Raw genomic sequence first — 15,729 nt, 5'->3', positions numbered from 1 at the left:
TCCAGGCAAGTTGACTTTATGTGGAAATAAAATAGAACCTTGGGGTCTGATGGAAATTCACTGTGACATTCAAATCAAGAACGCTTGCTGAAACCCACAGAGCCTTTTCCTCATGGGCCCTGATGGTAGCCTCCAGAAGGTGCAGCCTCAGGTGGTCCCCCTTCTTCTGTGGCAAGAATAAACTTTGGGTATTGGATTGCAACACCGCCCGCGGAGAAAATGGTATGCGGGGGAAAGCGATCAGCCTCTTGCCCATGTTTCTTTCTCCTGACGGCCAAGTTCTACTGGATCCTCACGATGATGCAAAGAACTCACAGCCAAGAGTATGCCCATTCCATCCGAGTGGATGGGGACATCATTTTGGGAGGTCTCTTTCCTGTCCATGCAAAGGGAGAGAGAGGGGTGCCTTGTGGGGAGCTGAAGAAAGAGAAGGGGATCCACAGATTGGAGGCCATGCTTTATGCAATTGACCAGATTAACAAGGACCCTGATCTCCTCTCCAATATCACTCTGGGTGTCCGGATCCTCGACACCTGCTCCAGGGACACCTATGCTTTGGAGCAGTCCCTAACGTTTGTGCAGGCTTTGATAGAGAAGGATGCTTCCGATGTGAAATGTGCTAATGGAGATCCGCCCATTTTCACCAAGCCTGACAAGATTTCTGGCGTTATCGGTGCTGCCGCGAGCTCCGTGTCCATCATGGTGGCTAACATTTTAAGACTTTTTAAGGTAGGTAAAGGCACTAGACAATTCTGACCATTGTAACAAGACAGTAAGTTGTCCTGATTCCAGCTGCAGGTTTAAGAAGAAAGTGAACCTAGTAAAGATGCTCATAGACTCTTTCAGGGCCACAGTTTCCCCAAAGAGAGGAGTTTGTGTCTAGGTTTCTACAAGTGTTGATTTAGTTCCATGTTTTTAAAGCAATTAATTGGATTAATTGTGACTTTTTTTTCTGAACAAACAGGTGATAATTCCCATGACATGTTGAGTCCTCAGCATCTTGTGATATTCTCTTTTAATTTTTATTTTTTTTAACGCTAAAAGCATTTTGTATTGGGGTATAGTCCATTAATAATATTGTGGTAGTTTCAGGTGAACATTGAAGGGACTTAGTCATACATATACATGTATCCATTCTTCCCCAGGCGCCTCCCATCCAGGCTGGCACATAACCTTGAGCAGAGTTCCATGTGCTATACAATAAGTTTCTGTTGGTTATACATTTAAATATAGCACTGTGTACATAACTGGGCTGGTTTTAAAGCAAAGCAAGTAGTTTTTGAGAGTCTAATGAATTTTTAGCTCATTTATCAGATCAAATGTTTCTATGGTATTTGAGGTATAAGATAATTGGTGAAACTTCCTTAATGTGGGATGTTCTGCTATGGCAAAAGTTCCTGTGTGAGGAAATTGTATTTATCACTAATGTGTAGATGGGACTGACACTCTGGACTAGAAGATGGCCATGAGGTGGTCAGGTTTATTATAGCTACAATAGAGCAGCGTCTCATTAATTCAGACTGCCTGATGCAGACTTAGAATAATTATATGTAATTCTTATTGCATTAAAAGCTCAGATTTAGCAGGATAATGTGAAACTTTTTGGTTTAGGATGTTCTATTACCTACAGATTGCATTTACATATCAGATAAAATTGGCAAAAGAATATAAATATGAAACAATAGTTTGAAGGCATAAAGTCCCATAAAGTTATTGTGACTTATTTTTCATTAACATTCTTATTTTATTTATTAATATTTGTTATGTAGTCTTTGGTAATAGGAAACATTTTAAAAGTTGAAAATATTTTTCACTCTGATTTTTTTACTTAGTGGGACATGACTTTTCCAACTTATTCTGAATTAATGAGTCTTCATCTAATGTTATGAGAAACTGTTTCTGTGTGTATTAGATTTAAAAATATTAAAAGAATGTGGAGAAGTTGTATAGATGACAGATAATAATGACAAAATTGAACAAAGTGATGGCAAACTTAAAAAAAAAAGAAGTGTTCAAATCAAAGTCTTTCTGGTTTAAAAGCTGTCTTGGGGGACCATCTAGTCTGGTTCACGTCTATAACATCCCCCTAGCTTCTGTATGAATTCCCTTAGTTTAGAGGAGAGAATGTTAAGAGGCAGCTTAATGACTATTTTCAGATTGATGAAATTTTCTCAAATGAGGATGCTGCTGAGCCGAAGTGCTCTGTGTCTAAGGAGTACTGTAGAGTCACACAAAGGCATCAGGGAATACCTGAGATATTTGAGCCAGACGTTAGGAAGAGCCTCCTTGGCAAGAAGGATGCCAAATTGAAATAGGCGGCCAAAGGTGCTCTAGTTTTCCATCTCTGGAAACTTTCAAAGGAAACTGGATACAGTTGTTACCAATTTCTTTTGGGCCTACCGACCCCTTACCTGGAGGCAAGGTAACCCCTTACCTGTGTTAGTCTGTTGGATTATTTGATGAGAAAATGCTGGTGAAGGATTCCACCAAGACCTGACTGTCTTTTGTCTGCTTGGGCTGCCAAAGGAAACTTTGGGCCACCTGAAGGGTAGGTTTTGTTTTAATGCATTCTAGACCTGGCTTCTCTCTGCTTCGTCCTCTCACCGACAGGCCGATTCTCTCCTCACCCTCTTGGGTGACTCTGAGGGGCCTTATTCGACCAGGTGGGAGAACTACCATTGACTCTGGGCAGAGTCCGGTGCTGTAGGCCAGTTCTGGAAACCATCGGTCAGCAGATGAAGGGGCTGCCTTTCCTGCCTTTTAGCCAGAAGGAAATCTTGGCTATGCTAGGTGTCTTAACTAGGACCAGTATGCTGGTCCAGAGTGAGCATTTAATATCTGGAAACATATATTTTTTAACCAAATAACTGGGGCTTGAGAGATTTGTCTTTTATAAGCAAGTGAGAAGATGTAAGTGATCAGCCTGTGTTCTAGCTGAACCTGGAACCATGTGACTGAATTGATAATTGCAATTTCATTGTTGTGCCATTTTCATTTATTTTGATGATTTATATGAGACCTCTAGCCAGCGCTCCACACTGATATTAATTATGAAATGATGGTCACTTTTGGAATAGAAAATGTTTCACTTTATGTGTGAAAATGTATTCTGTTTAAACATGTATGCTAGGACTGACATGAGATATTACAATAGTTATCAAACATATGATTGGCAAATTAATGCCTTGGGGAAGGGCTTATACTTCCTTTTGAAAGATTAGTACTTTGATTAACCAAATGCTGTGACTGTGAATAAAATTAAACATTTAGGACAATTTTATGGTGCTTGGGACCCTCCAGGACAGGATGTGACCCGTAGTATCTAAAAAATACTCCTGGATATCAACATAGTGCCACTTATTCCTGGATTAATGGAGTTACAGAAGGTCGAGCATCTTGGTTTGGAAACCCACAAACGATTAACCCTGGCCGTGAGGGATGTAAACAACATCTTGATTAATGAATTTATCACTGTCCTGCTCAACAATAAGCATTAGTTTGGTTTTTTAGAATCTGTTTAAAATTATATAGAAAATATTTGGGCTGAAATCAGAAGTAATCTCCGAATGTCTCAGTTCTCTTTTTTCTGGACAGGCCGGGTAAAGCCATGTAGTATCTGCCTGGGCTACATTGTGAAGGAGACAAAGTCCTTCAGGCACCCCCAGCTTCCTCTTCCTTCAGTCTGGCCCTCCTTGGCAGTCTTTCCTGGCCTCATGTCCCTCTATGTTCTCCTAACTGAAGCCTTGTTTCAGGAAAGGAGGTATACACGCATAGCATGCATGCATGCCATCTGCACATAGCATGTCTGTTTAAGTCAGAGGAAGATTCTATTTCTCGTGGGATCACTAACTGTGGTTTGATGAAATGGTGTATCTTTGTAAAGGAAATTCAGACACGGGGGGTGGGGGGGTGGCGTTCATTTAGCCCCCCAGAGACAGCACTTTTTGGGGTGGAGAACAGTGTGCGGGAAACTCAAGAGACACGAGTTCCATCCCGGGGCGGGGTAGATCTCCTGGAGAAGGAAATGGCTACCCACTCCAGGATTCTTGCCTGGGAAATCCCACGGACAGAGGAGCCTGGCGGGCTGCAATCTGTGTGGTCACAGAAAGTGGGACGTGACTGAGCATGCTGGCAGCCCGCCACCATGCACCCTCGCATCTCCTCTGTCCTGGAATACAGCTGCTCTTGCTCCTTTCTAGAGCGAAGGAATGTTGCCCTTTGTTTCTCTTCCTGTCAAAGCTCAGGGCCGAAAGAAAAAATCAGTCCTTTAAACTTTAGCAGTGAATTGGCCAGGGAGTGGAGCCAGACTCTACCGGTGAGGGGGACAGGCAGAAGCGGCCCGTGGCCCCAGCCCTGGGCACAGAATGCCACAGCAAACCAGTGATTGTCTACCCGAGCCAAGGGGCGCGCACTCCCTGCCCTGGGGACGCGGTATCAGCGGTCAGAACTACCTCAGAGGCTTGTCCTGTGAAGGACCCAGTGAGTGCGAGCCTCCCAACCCCCGCCTGAGAACCATTTTTACTCATTGTACTGTCTCCTGTTTCTCAGGAGCATTGGGAGTGAAAACAAGTTTGAGCATCACAGACAGAGTGTTAATGATCTGAACTTTTTAGAAGCACTACACACAGCCTCAACACACACACACACACATCATATTTGGGTTAACAGAGGGGCAGAGCAGTCACCTCGGTGACTGTTTTATGTCTAACCAAGTGCTGGCAAAGACTGAGGGCAGGAAAGGAAGAGGACTGCAGAGGATGAGATGGTTGGATGGCAACACGGACTCATGTGGTGCAGAAACCAGTAATCCAGAAGCCAAGCACCATACTCGGAGAGTTGGAGAACTCTGGTTTATTAGCTCCGCGGGCCCAGAGGAGTTAACACTCCAAACTCTGAGCCCTGAACGAAGGGGTTACAGAGTTTTTATACATGGACAGGCATGATTAAGCAGGTTTGCAGGTTTGCAGAGGCTGGGCTATTGCAAAGAGCAGGACAAGGGTGAGTGAGATAAACTCTAGGTCCTAGTATTGCGAGTCCTCATTTTCTGAGACCTACGTGATCCAGACTTTGCAAGGAGCAAACTGAGTTACAGAGGCAGAAGGAGCAGGAGGTTATGTAAAATGTTAACTTTTCCTTTTCAAATGGACATAAACTTGGGCAGACTCCAGGAGATAGTGAAGGACAGGGAAGCCTGGCGTGCTGCAGTTCATGGGGCTGCAAAGAGTTGGACATGACTGAGCAATAGAACAAAAAACAACAGCAATGTTAATATTTGTAGTTAATAGTAGGATCGATTAGGATAACTGCAGAGTGGCAAACTCAGAAAACTCGGAACTACTCCAACCTGCATGAAGGCAGATCTGCCATTTCAGTGGCGCCTGTGTTGCAGAGAGACCAAAGAAAAGAGGAGTCCAGCTCCCAGATAGAGTTTGTGTAGTTTGAAAAGAATTAAAAAGAATGAGAGGGTCTTTTGGGTATGTTGGCCAGGAAGCCCATCATTTAAATTTGTTTTATAAAGCAGTTTTGAGGAATTTGCATATGTTTTATAAAGAGCTGTTTTTTTTTTTTTTCCTTTTCTGGAAATTTCCACCCCTCTGCTTTAAATTAGAGCAAATCTGTTCCTCAAAACACTAATCATGTCTTACTTTGGGCAAAGATTGAACATTCTAAGTTAAAAATAGCACATTGGCGCTTGGAAGTAATGCATGTTAATGTCCACATAGATGCCTCGGGGTTAAGAAAGGACAGTGTCAGATGTGATTCTCTTTCTCCTGTTTTTCTGGTGAACTTTACCTAGAGTTAATTTTTGACTATTGAAGGATGGGAGGTTAGTCTATAGTGTATGCTTTCCAAAGCAATCAAATGGGACTTTTGAATAGAAATCCACTTGTGGGCTAGATAATTTCTCCCTGTGTGGAAGTGTCCTGGCTCTAAATGGCTAAAATTGACCAAGTTAAGTCAGTGAAGTACAGTGAGGCATCCCATTGCCCTAGATGTGCTTGCCAACCCTTCTATGTTTACAAAGATGTATTTTCTTCCAAGAGACTCCACTAATTGCAACCACTCCCATAAAGCCAAGCATTTTGCAAGTTATTTATTGCATACAATGGGCTTTCTTAACTCTAAACTCTGAACAGGTAAATCTGTCTATCCAGGCTTATCTAGTTAGATGGACAGAAAAATGAGCCCAATCAATAAACTCAGCAGGAGGTAACATTTTATGTTAAATCTTATTTGATGGCAAATAGATAATGGAAAATTGAAAGATAGACTCCTCAGTCAATCCTTTGCTCCTGTGGCAAGCTCTAATTTAGTTTTGCAAAGAGCCTGTTCACTTCAGATGAGAGATGATGGGTGTTCTCTCTTAGTGGCTCTAAGTGGGCGTGATGCGGGAAAAGGGCACTACCTGTTGTTGCTGACACAGCTCACAGCAGCAGGGATACATAAATATCCAGATGTGGGCATGCCACTCTTAAAGCTCTCATGGCTGCCATTACTTCCATGATGAAGGTCTAGTTCCATGTGGGCAAGTCTCTTCTCACTTCTCTCCACTACATTAAGTTTCTTTGTTACATGTAACAAAGCTCCATGAGGGCAGGATGATATCCATGATAAGCATAGGGCATATATATCTTATTTGTGGTTGTATTTCCAACCTAGTATGGACCTATCTGGAAACCCAATAAATGTTTGCTGAATGAATGAATGAATCATATCTCTCCACGCACTTCCACCTCCCTCAACCCAATTCCAGATGTAGGAAATAATAGGTGTTGGGTCCATAGAACATATATGGGATTTTTTGTGTTTTACTTTTGTACTGTTTGAGAAAAAGGAACAAAAGGAGGGAGAGGGGGAGAAAGAAGGAGAGATGGTATATTTGGGGAATTCCTATATTTTCATGTGCTGCCTCATTTTCCTACCAATGCATGTTTTCTCTAAACAGATTTTTAAAACTAAAAATTAAGTAAAAGACATGAGCACATTCTCATTTTCAAAAGTCCAAGCAATGAATAAGTAGATAGTATAAAATGGAAAGAGGCTATATTCAAACACACATATCTATCAGTAAAGTTACATACACAGAATTTTATTAATAGATATGCCTGACATTTTTTTTTTTCATGTAATAATGTGACTGGGAGAGATTTCCATGTTGCTTAGTATAGATTCACCTCAGTAATTCTCAACCCTGGCTGCATGTTACTATCACCTGGATAGTTTTTTTAAAAAGCCCAAATCCTACCCAAGACCAATAAAACTGGGGTGGAGCCCTGGTATTGGTATATTATAATCACCAGGTGATTCTGTTATTTGTCCAGGACTGAGGGCTATAAAGCTTTAGCTATAGAACCTTTAACTTTAATTATATGAATAAAGCATCATTTATTCAATAAATCCTTTACTGATAAGTTATTTGACTTTGATTTCTAAAGGTCACTTAATTATTTGAAAAAAGTAAAAACAATGCCAGAGGCTCACCTGAGCACTATTAGCTCTTGAGTGAATTTTGATGTCATTGTGCCCCTTCTTGGACCAGCAGAGGGGCTGAATTGATGAATTCCCCCAAAACACTTTGTTACAAGTTAGACTTACAGGCCATGGCTCTTCATGACATTGAGTGACTTAGAACCAGTGTTAGTATTGTGGTCATGTGTTCAGACTGTTAAAGCAGCATCACGACTTGTTGGGTGGAGCAGATTTTAAACTTGGTGAATTTAAATGAAATGTTTCTTACTTTCCTTTTTCCTAGCCTCAAAAGGTTTAACATCCTACAGTGAATACTGAAGGCATCTTAAGACCTGACAGTTATTAATGCCTGTCTTTTCAGTGTTTAATAATGCGGGGACTTCCCTGGCTGTTCAGTGGTTAATACTCCGAGTTTCCACTGCAGGGGGCCTGGGTTTGATCCTTGGTCAGGAAACTAAGATCCCAAGTGCCAACCATGGTGCAGCCAAGAAAAGAAAAAGATTGTTTTAACTAGTGACTGTGAGTGAGGACGGGCTCCCCAGGTGGCGCTAGCGGTAAAGAACACGCTTGCCAATGCAGGAGACATAAAGAGATGCAGGTTCCATCTCTGGGTTGGGAGATCCCCTGGAAGAGGGCATGGCAATGCACTTGTATCCTTGCCTGGAGAAACCCTTGGACAGAGGAGCCTGGCTGGTTACGGTCCATAGGATCACAGGGTCAGATATGACTGAAGCAACTTAGCATGCATGCATGCGTGAGTGAGGAGAGGGAAGAGGAGAGGGGCAATAAAGGAGTAGGGGACAGGAGGATTATTATGGGATTATATGAAATCATGTGTGTGAAACTTTTGAAAATTGTTTTAGGACAGGTTGTACTTTCTGGGGAAACTTCACAGGTTTCTTTCTGTTTCTCTTCAGAAGACAGCTAGAAAGCTATAAAACAAGCCTATAGAATTTAAACAATCTTTCATTCAGTTAAAAGTAGATAAGGGCTTCTCTGGTGGCAAAGAATCCACGTGCCACTGCAGGAGACATGGGTTTGATCCCTGGTTGGGGAAGATCCCACATGTCACAGAGCAACTAAGCCCTGGTACCACAGCTATTGAGTCCGAGCTCTCGAGTTCCGGAACCAATACTACAGCCCACGCACCTTAGAGCCTGTGCTTTGCAACTAGAGATGCCCCCGCAGTGAGAAGCCCGCATACCGCAACTGGAGAAAAGGGCTGCGCAGCCACAAAGACCCAGCACAGCCAAAATTAAAGCTTTAAATAAATAATAGCGAGGTCGTTTGGAAAGTAGTGAGGAGTTTTTCCAAGAGAATTGTGACAGTGCTATGCATTTTGTGTGTGTGTGTAAGAAGTTGTCTGAAAAGCCTTTCTAGAACAAGTCAGGGTGTATGCTGGTGGTGGTGGTTTTGTCACTAAGTCGTGTCCAACTCTTGTGACCCCCATGGACTGTAGCCCACCAGGTTCCTCAGTCCTTGGGATTCTCCAGGTAAGAACACTGGAGTGGGTTGCCATTTCCTTCTCCAGGGGATCTTCCCGACCTAGGAATCGAACGCGGGTCTCCTGCATTGCAGGGAGATTCTTGACCGACTATATAGATAAATAAATTTCTGCAAGGAAAGTCCTATGCGCTTCTGTTAACTCTTTCATGCCAAAGATCACAGTGGTTAGTTATTTAAAGAAATTTAGAGACTTGATTTGTTTGTTTCTTCTTTTTTTTTTTAAAGAGTAGTTTTAGCATACAGCCAAATTGAAGGTGGCAGTGCTTTTATTTGGTTTCAGGACAGGTTTCTTCCCAGACTCTTAAGAAGCTAGCTAGAAAGCGATAAAACAACCAAAGGATGTACTTTCTGGGGAAACTTCACCTCTGGGGGCTGCCCCTGGCTCCTGCTCTGAAGCTTTAGCCTGCGTCTGAATCACCCAGAGGGCTTGTGAAAGCAGTCTTGCTGAGCCCCCGGCAGAGCTTCTGAGTCAGTAAGTCTGGGTTGGGGTCTGAGACCTGGTATTTCCAGTGGTTCCCAGGTGATGCTGATGCTGCCGTTTTGCCGATCATGCTTTGAGAACCTCTGCTCCGTGCAAATCGCTTGCTGGCTGACTTAGCAAGTCAAAGTACACAAGACAAAAATGAGGTTGAACAATGTTCTGTCTGGTTGCAGCCTTTTATTCTTTTGACTCATGCCTGGTTGAATTTCTGTTCCTATTGGTCATGATCACAGCAGCTGCTGTATGGATCTATTTTTAATTGTGTGCCCTTTTGGAGGTTGTGTTCCTTATTAAATAATGCATGGCTCAGGAGTCCTGATCAGCGGAATGGCCTCTTGAACACAGTTCCTAAAGCAGGGTCACTTAGATGACCACATTTCCTCAGTTTTACTACCTATGACTGTGGAACAGACCGATTTAAGAAGCCTAGACTGTGGGGTACACATTAACAGGGAGTTGAGAACAATCAGAGACGAAGAGAGGCTATGGTTTGACTCAGCTACCAGCAATTTGTCTTCAGAAACCATGACAGCTACCTCCTGATTTCCATTATGCGATGAGATTGCAAATAACATTCCACAGCAGTCTTAATCAATAGAGGGTCACAAGAGGCCCTCCTTTCCCAACAGTGGGGAAAAAGGGCTTATTTACCCATTTAATTGATAGAAAGTGTTCTCTGGCAAAAGATAGAGACATCTCTTTTAGCTGTATTAAGGGACTCTCCCTATGTCTAAGCACTTTTAATAACATAAAAATATACATGTAATCTTCCTGTTGGGCTTCCTAGGTGTCACTAGTGGTAAAGAACCTGCTTGCCAATGCAGGAGATATAGGAGATGAGGGTTCGATCCTTGGGTTGGGAAGATCCCCTGGAGGAGGGCATGGCAACCCACTCCAGTATTCTTGCCTGGAGAATCCCATGGAAAGAGGACCCTGGAAGGCTATGGTCCATGGGGTCACAGAGAGTCAGAGACAACTGAAGTGACTTAGCTCAAGATTTACGTATTTTAAACACATAATGAGTACCAGGCTGGTGGGTTGGGAAGGGATCCAGGTATAACATCAACCTGGGCTTCCCCTGTGGCTCAGCTGGTAAAGAATCAGCCTGCAGTGCGGGAGACCTGGGTTTGATCCCTGGGTTGGGAAGATCCCCTGGAGAAGGGAAAGGCTACCCACTCCAATATTCTGGCCTGGAGAATTCCGCTTAGGGTTGCAAAGAGTTGGACACGACCGAACTCACTTTTCACTAAGCTACCTTTGTTTTCAGAATGAAGCCAATTTCTGCTGCTTTATTTCCTTTGGCCCAGTAAGCTGATAGGCATGTGTTTTCAATGTTGGCCATTTGTCTCCTTCCCAGACTCTCCTAGGCTCCCTCTGTGCTTGGGGAGACTGGGTTCCTCGATATAAGATAGCCCCAGGTCTACTGCTGAGGCTCAACTTTGGAGTCAGGTATTTGTTCTGTGTCCCCCATGTGCCACCCTGGGCTCCTTTGGGAAGTAGGGATGGTGACATATTCTTGCTCCAACTCACCCTTGCTTCTTTTTACATGGATTGAGAATGAATTCTAAGTTTCATTAGTGTTTGCACTATTTCTTACATTTTAAATTTAAGTATTAACATTGTGACAATTCTTTGTATTAGAGTTCTCAAAGTGATTTATCATTTCAGCTCTGAGAATGTTTGCATTTATATTGTTTAGAGAACAAAGGACATATCATTCCTAAGCAGATTTGTTGCAGCGATATTTGTGTCCTATAGATATTTATCCTCAGGAGCTGTCTCTTCAAATTATAGATTATGGTAATGTACTTATCTAGTGGTGCTTGGTACTGTTTTGAGTAAAACAACTTAATGTGAACTATATGAAATAGGTCAGGTTTCACAGTCAGACTTCCTGGGTTCAAATTCTGATGTAACACTTTTTAGCTGTATTACCTTAAGCATGACTACTCATTGGAAATAACCCTGATGCTGGGAAAGAGTGAAGGCAAAAGGAGAAGGGGATGGCAGAGGATGAGGTGGTTGCTTAGTATCACCTACTCAATGGACATGAATTTGAGCAAACTCTGGGAGATAGTGCAGCACAGAGGAGCCTGGCGTGCTGTAGTCCATGGGGTCGCCAAGAGTTGGACAGGACTTAAACAACAACAATAAATCTTAAGCATGCTAGTTAATTTCTAAATCTAAGCTTTCTTTTATGTGTGTGTATTTATTTTATTTTTTAAAATTAAAAAAAATTTATTGGAGTATGGTTGATTTACAGTGTTGTGTTAGTTTTAGGGGTACAGCGTGATAAGTTGCTTCAGGTCATGTCTGATTCTTTGCGACCCCATGGACCTTAATGTTAGGCTCTTCTGTCCTTGGGATTCTCTAGGCAAGAATACTAAAGTAGGTTGCTCTGCCCTCCTCCAGGAGATCTTCCCCACCCAGGGATCGAACTCTTGCCTCCTGCATCTCCTGCATTGGCAGATGGGTTCTTTACCACTAGCACCACCTGGGAAGCCAGGTGTATAGCAAAGTGATCTAAATGTTAGCTTTCTTAGATCTAAAAAGTAGATAATAATAGTACTTCCTTCATAAGGTTTTAAGATAAATTAGATGAAGTGCATGCAAGTCCTAAGCAGAATCCCTGACGCATAGTTATGCTGACCGTAGTGAGGAGGGAGATAATTGATGTCCACTGTTAGTTGAATATTCATCTTGAGGTAACCCTCTCCTCCAACACTCAAGCATCTCACCTGACTTGTCTTATTTTGTGAACAATGGCAGGTTAGAATGAAAGATGGTGTCACTGACCAGGAAACAATGCAATCAATAGTTCTAAATAGGCTCTGGCACAGAGCTAATTTGCCTGAAGGCCAAGTATGAGACTGGGACCTCACCAACCCCTCCCTCCAGCCAACGTAGCTAAGAAAGCAGTTCAGGTCAGTCGCTCAGTCATCTCCGACTCTTTGTGACCCCAATGATTGCAGCACGCCAGGCTTCCCTGTCTATCACCAACTCCTGGAGTTTACCCAAGCTCATGTCCATTGACTGGGTGATGCCATCCAACCATCTCATCCTCTGTTATCCCCTTCTCCTCCCACCTTCAATCTTTCCCAGCATCAGGGTCTTTTCAAAGGAGTCAGCTCTTCGCATCAGGTGACCAAAGTATTGGAGTTTCAGCTTCAATATCAGTCCTTCCCGTGAGCACTCAGGACTGATTTCCTTTAGGATGGACTGGTTGGATCTCCTCTTGCAGTCCAAGGGACTCTCAAGAGTCTTCTCCAACACCACAGTTCAAGAACATCAATTCTTCGGGGCTCAGCTTTCTTTATAGTTCAACTCTCATATCCGTACATGACTGCTGGAAAAACCATAGCTTTGATTAGATGGACCTTTTTTGGCAAGGTAATGTCTCTGCTTTTTAATATGCTATCTAGGTTGGTCATAACTTTCCTTCCAAGGAGTGTCTTTTAATTTCATGGCTTCAATCTCCATCTGCAGTGATTTTGGAGCCCAAGTCTACCACTGTTTCCACTGTTTCCCCATCTATTGCCTTGAAGTGATGGGACCAGATGCCATGATCTTAGTTTTCTGAATGTTGAGCTTTAAGCCAACTTCTTCACTCTCTTCTTTCACTTTCATCAAGAGGCTCTTTAGTTCTTCTTCACTTTCTTCCATATGGTGGTTTTATCTGCATATCTGAGGTTATTGATATTTCTCCTGGCAATCTTGATTCCAGCTTGTGTTTCATCCAGCCCAGCATTTCTCATGATGTACTCTGCATATAAGTTAAATAAGCAGGGTGACAATATACAGCCTTGACATACTCCTTTTCCTATTTGGAACCAGTCTGTTGGTCCATGTCCAGTTCTAACTGTTGCTTCCTGATGTGCATACAGATTTTTCAGAATGCAGGCCAGGTGGTCTGGTATTCCCATCTCTTTCAGAATTTTCCACAGTTTATTGTGATCCACACAGTCAAAGGTTTTAGCATAGTCAATAAGCCAGAAATAAATGTTTTTTTTTTTTTCTGGAACTCTCTTGCTTTTTCAATGATCCAATGGATGTTGGCAATTTGATCTCTGGTTCCTCTGCCTTTTCTAAAATCAGCTTGAACATCTGGAAGTTCATGGTTCACGTACTGTTGAAGCCTGACTTGGAGAATTTTGAACATTAATTTGCTAGTGTATGAGATGAGTGCAATTGTGCGGTAGTTTGAGCATTCTTTAGCATTGCCTTTCTTTGGGATTGGAAAGAAAACTGACCTTTTCTAGTTCTGTGGCCACTGCTGAGTTTTCCAAATTTGCTGACATATTGAGTGCAACACTTTCACGGCATCATCTTTTAGGATTTGAAATAGCTCAACTGGGATACCATCACCTCCACTAGCTTTGTTCGTAGTGATGCTTCCTAAGGTCCACTTGACTTCACACTCCAGAATGTCTGGCTCTAGTTGAGTAATCACACCATCATGATTATCTAGGTCATGAAGATCTTTTTTTGTACAGTTCTTCTATGTATTCTTGCCACCTCTTCTTAATAACTTCTGCTTCTGTTAGGTCCCTACCATTTCTGTTCTTTATTGAGCCTGTCTTTGCGTGAAATGTTCCCTTGGTATCTCTAATTTTCTTGACAGGATCTCTAGTCTTTCCCATTCTGTTGTTTTCCTCTATTTCTTTGCACTGATCACTGAGGAAGGCTTTCTTATCTCTCCTTGCTATTCCTTGGAACTCTGCATTCAAATGGATATATTTTTCCTTTTTGCTTCTCTTCTTTTCTCAGCTATTTGTAAGGCCTCCTCAGACAGCCGTTTTGCTTTTTTGCATTTCTTTTTCTTGGGGATGGTCTTGATCCCTGTCTCTTGTACAATGTCATGAACCTTTGTCCATAGTTCATCAGGCACTCTGTCAGATCTAGTCCCTTTAATCTATTTCTCACTTCCACTGTGTATCTGTAAGGGATTTGATTTAGGTCAAACCTGAATGGTCTAGTGGTTTTCCCTACTTACTTCAAGTCAAGTCTGAATTTGGCAATAATGAGTTCTATTTACAAATCCATGTCTTAGGTGGTTAGAGTCAGTTTTATTGAATTAACAAACAACTCAGGACTCAGGGAAAGAGTGGATGATTCAAAGATAAGCTGTGCTGAATTTTAAGGTTATTCCAGCACCCAAACAAGTGCCACTAGGGTTCAGTTTTGAAAAAATAACATTCTGGCTCCACTGGACTCTTTCCCAGTAACCCTGGTTTGATGGTGTAAGAGGTGGAGCTGTGGTCGAGGACATGCAGTTGACTAACCCCAAGGCTGGAGGCAGTCTTTAAGGTTTTCTTTTGGGTTGGAATTCCCTTTCTTTGCCATGTGTGGTACAATGATCTAATATAGTTGGAATCACAGACCCACTCTGGAGCAAAAGCAGTATCCCTTTATTGTGGGAATACTCTCATGGACTATATAACACTTATACCTGTCACCTTCTGATACAAATGTCAGAAATGTAAGCATGAAAACATTCAGAAGTACTTTCTGTAGAAGTCACATTCATTTTTGCACAACCAGAAAAATAATGGAACTATAATATATGAATCTTTGACTCCCACGCTGACCTCTTTTGTTCCACCTGTTTAAAATGTGAATCAATCGTATTAATTGTGTCCCGGTAAATTTTCCAGTTAATCAAACATGGATAGTTGATTTAAATGTGAAAAGACTTCACAGGGAAAGAGAAGTGATATTTTTTGTAATGCAGAGTTGCACCATCTTTGTAGAAAGGACAGAATCCTACCTGAGTGTTACTTGCTGAATAGTTCTTGGTGGTGGTCTTTAAACCCAGTAAGTGTGAAAGCTCTTATTTTCCACCAAGAGAAGCAGAATAGGGTGAAGAAATGCCAGCATATTACCCACTTATTTGCATTCTTTAACAGGTGAAATAGGTAATAGCCAGTCAACAGCAGGTGTTTGGGCTTATTCAGCATCTTGGAAGTATATGCATAGTGTTTGACACTCCTGGGGATAATTATGAAAGAAGTAGAAGATTCTAAGTTTTTACATTGCTTAGAACCTAGTTGGGGAGAAATTACTAACATGTATGCAATAATAATTCTTCCGTGGTGGCTCAGATGGTAAAGAATCTGCCTGCAGTGCAGGAGACCTAGGTTCAATCCCTGGATCAGGAAGATTCTCTGGAGAGAATCTTCTTGGAGAGTACTCTTCTCTGGAGAGTACTCTTCTCTGGAGAGTACTCTTGCCTGGAGAATTCCATGAAAAGAGGAGCCTGAAGAGCTACAGTC

General features: G+C 42.3%; 1 protein-coding gene across 1 annotated transcript in view; it reads left to right on the top strand.

Annotated features, from left to right (window-relative positions):
• Positions 1-219: 219 nt before the first annotated feature.
• The window catches only part of GRM8 (glutamate metabotropic receptor 8), an 801,794-nt gene continuing 786,284 nt past the window's right edge, over positions 220-15,729 (top strand). The window contains exon 1 of the mRNA XM_065939117.1: positions 220-729. Coding sequence (XP_065795189.1) covers positions 220-729 — 510 coding nt within the window. The remainder of the gene's footprint in view (positions 730-15,729) is intronic.

The sequence above is a fragment of the Muntiacus reevesi genome, chromosome 6 (assembly GCF_963930625.1).
Source record: "Muntiacus reevesi chromosome 6, mMunRee1.1, whole genome shotgun sequence".
Taxonomy (NCBI): Eukaryota; Metazoa; Chordata; class Mammalia; order Artiodactyla; family Cervidae; genus Muntiacus; species Muntiacus reevesi.
Note: the sequence above shows the minus strand (reverse complement) of the source record. Positions and strands in the feature narration are given on the sequence as shown.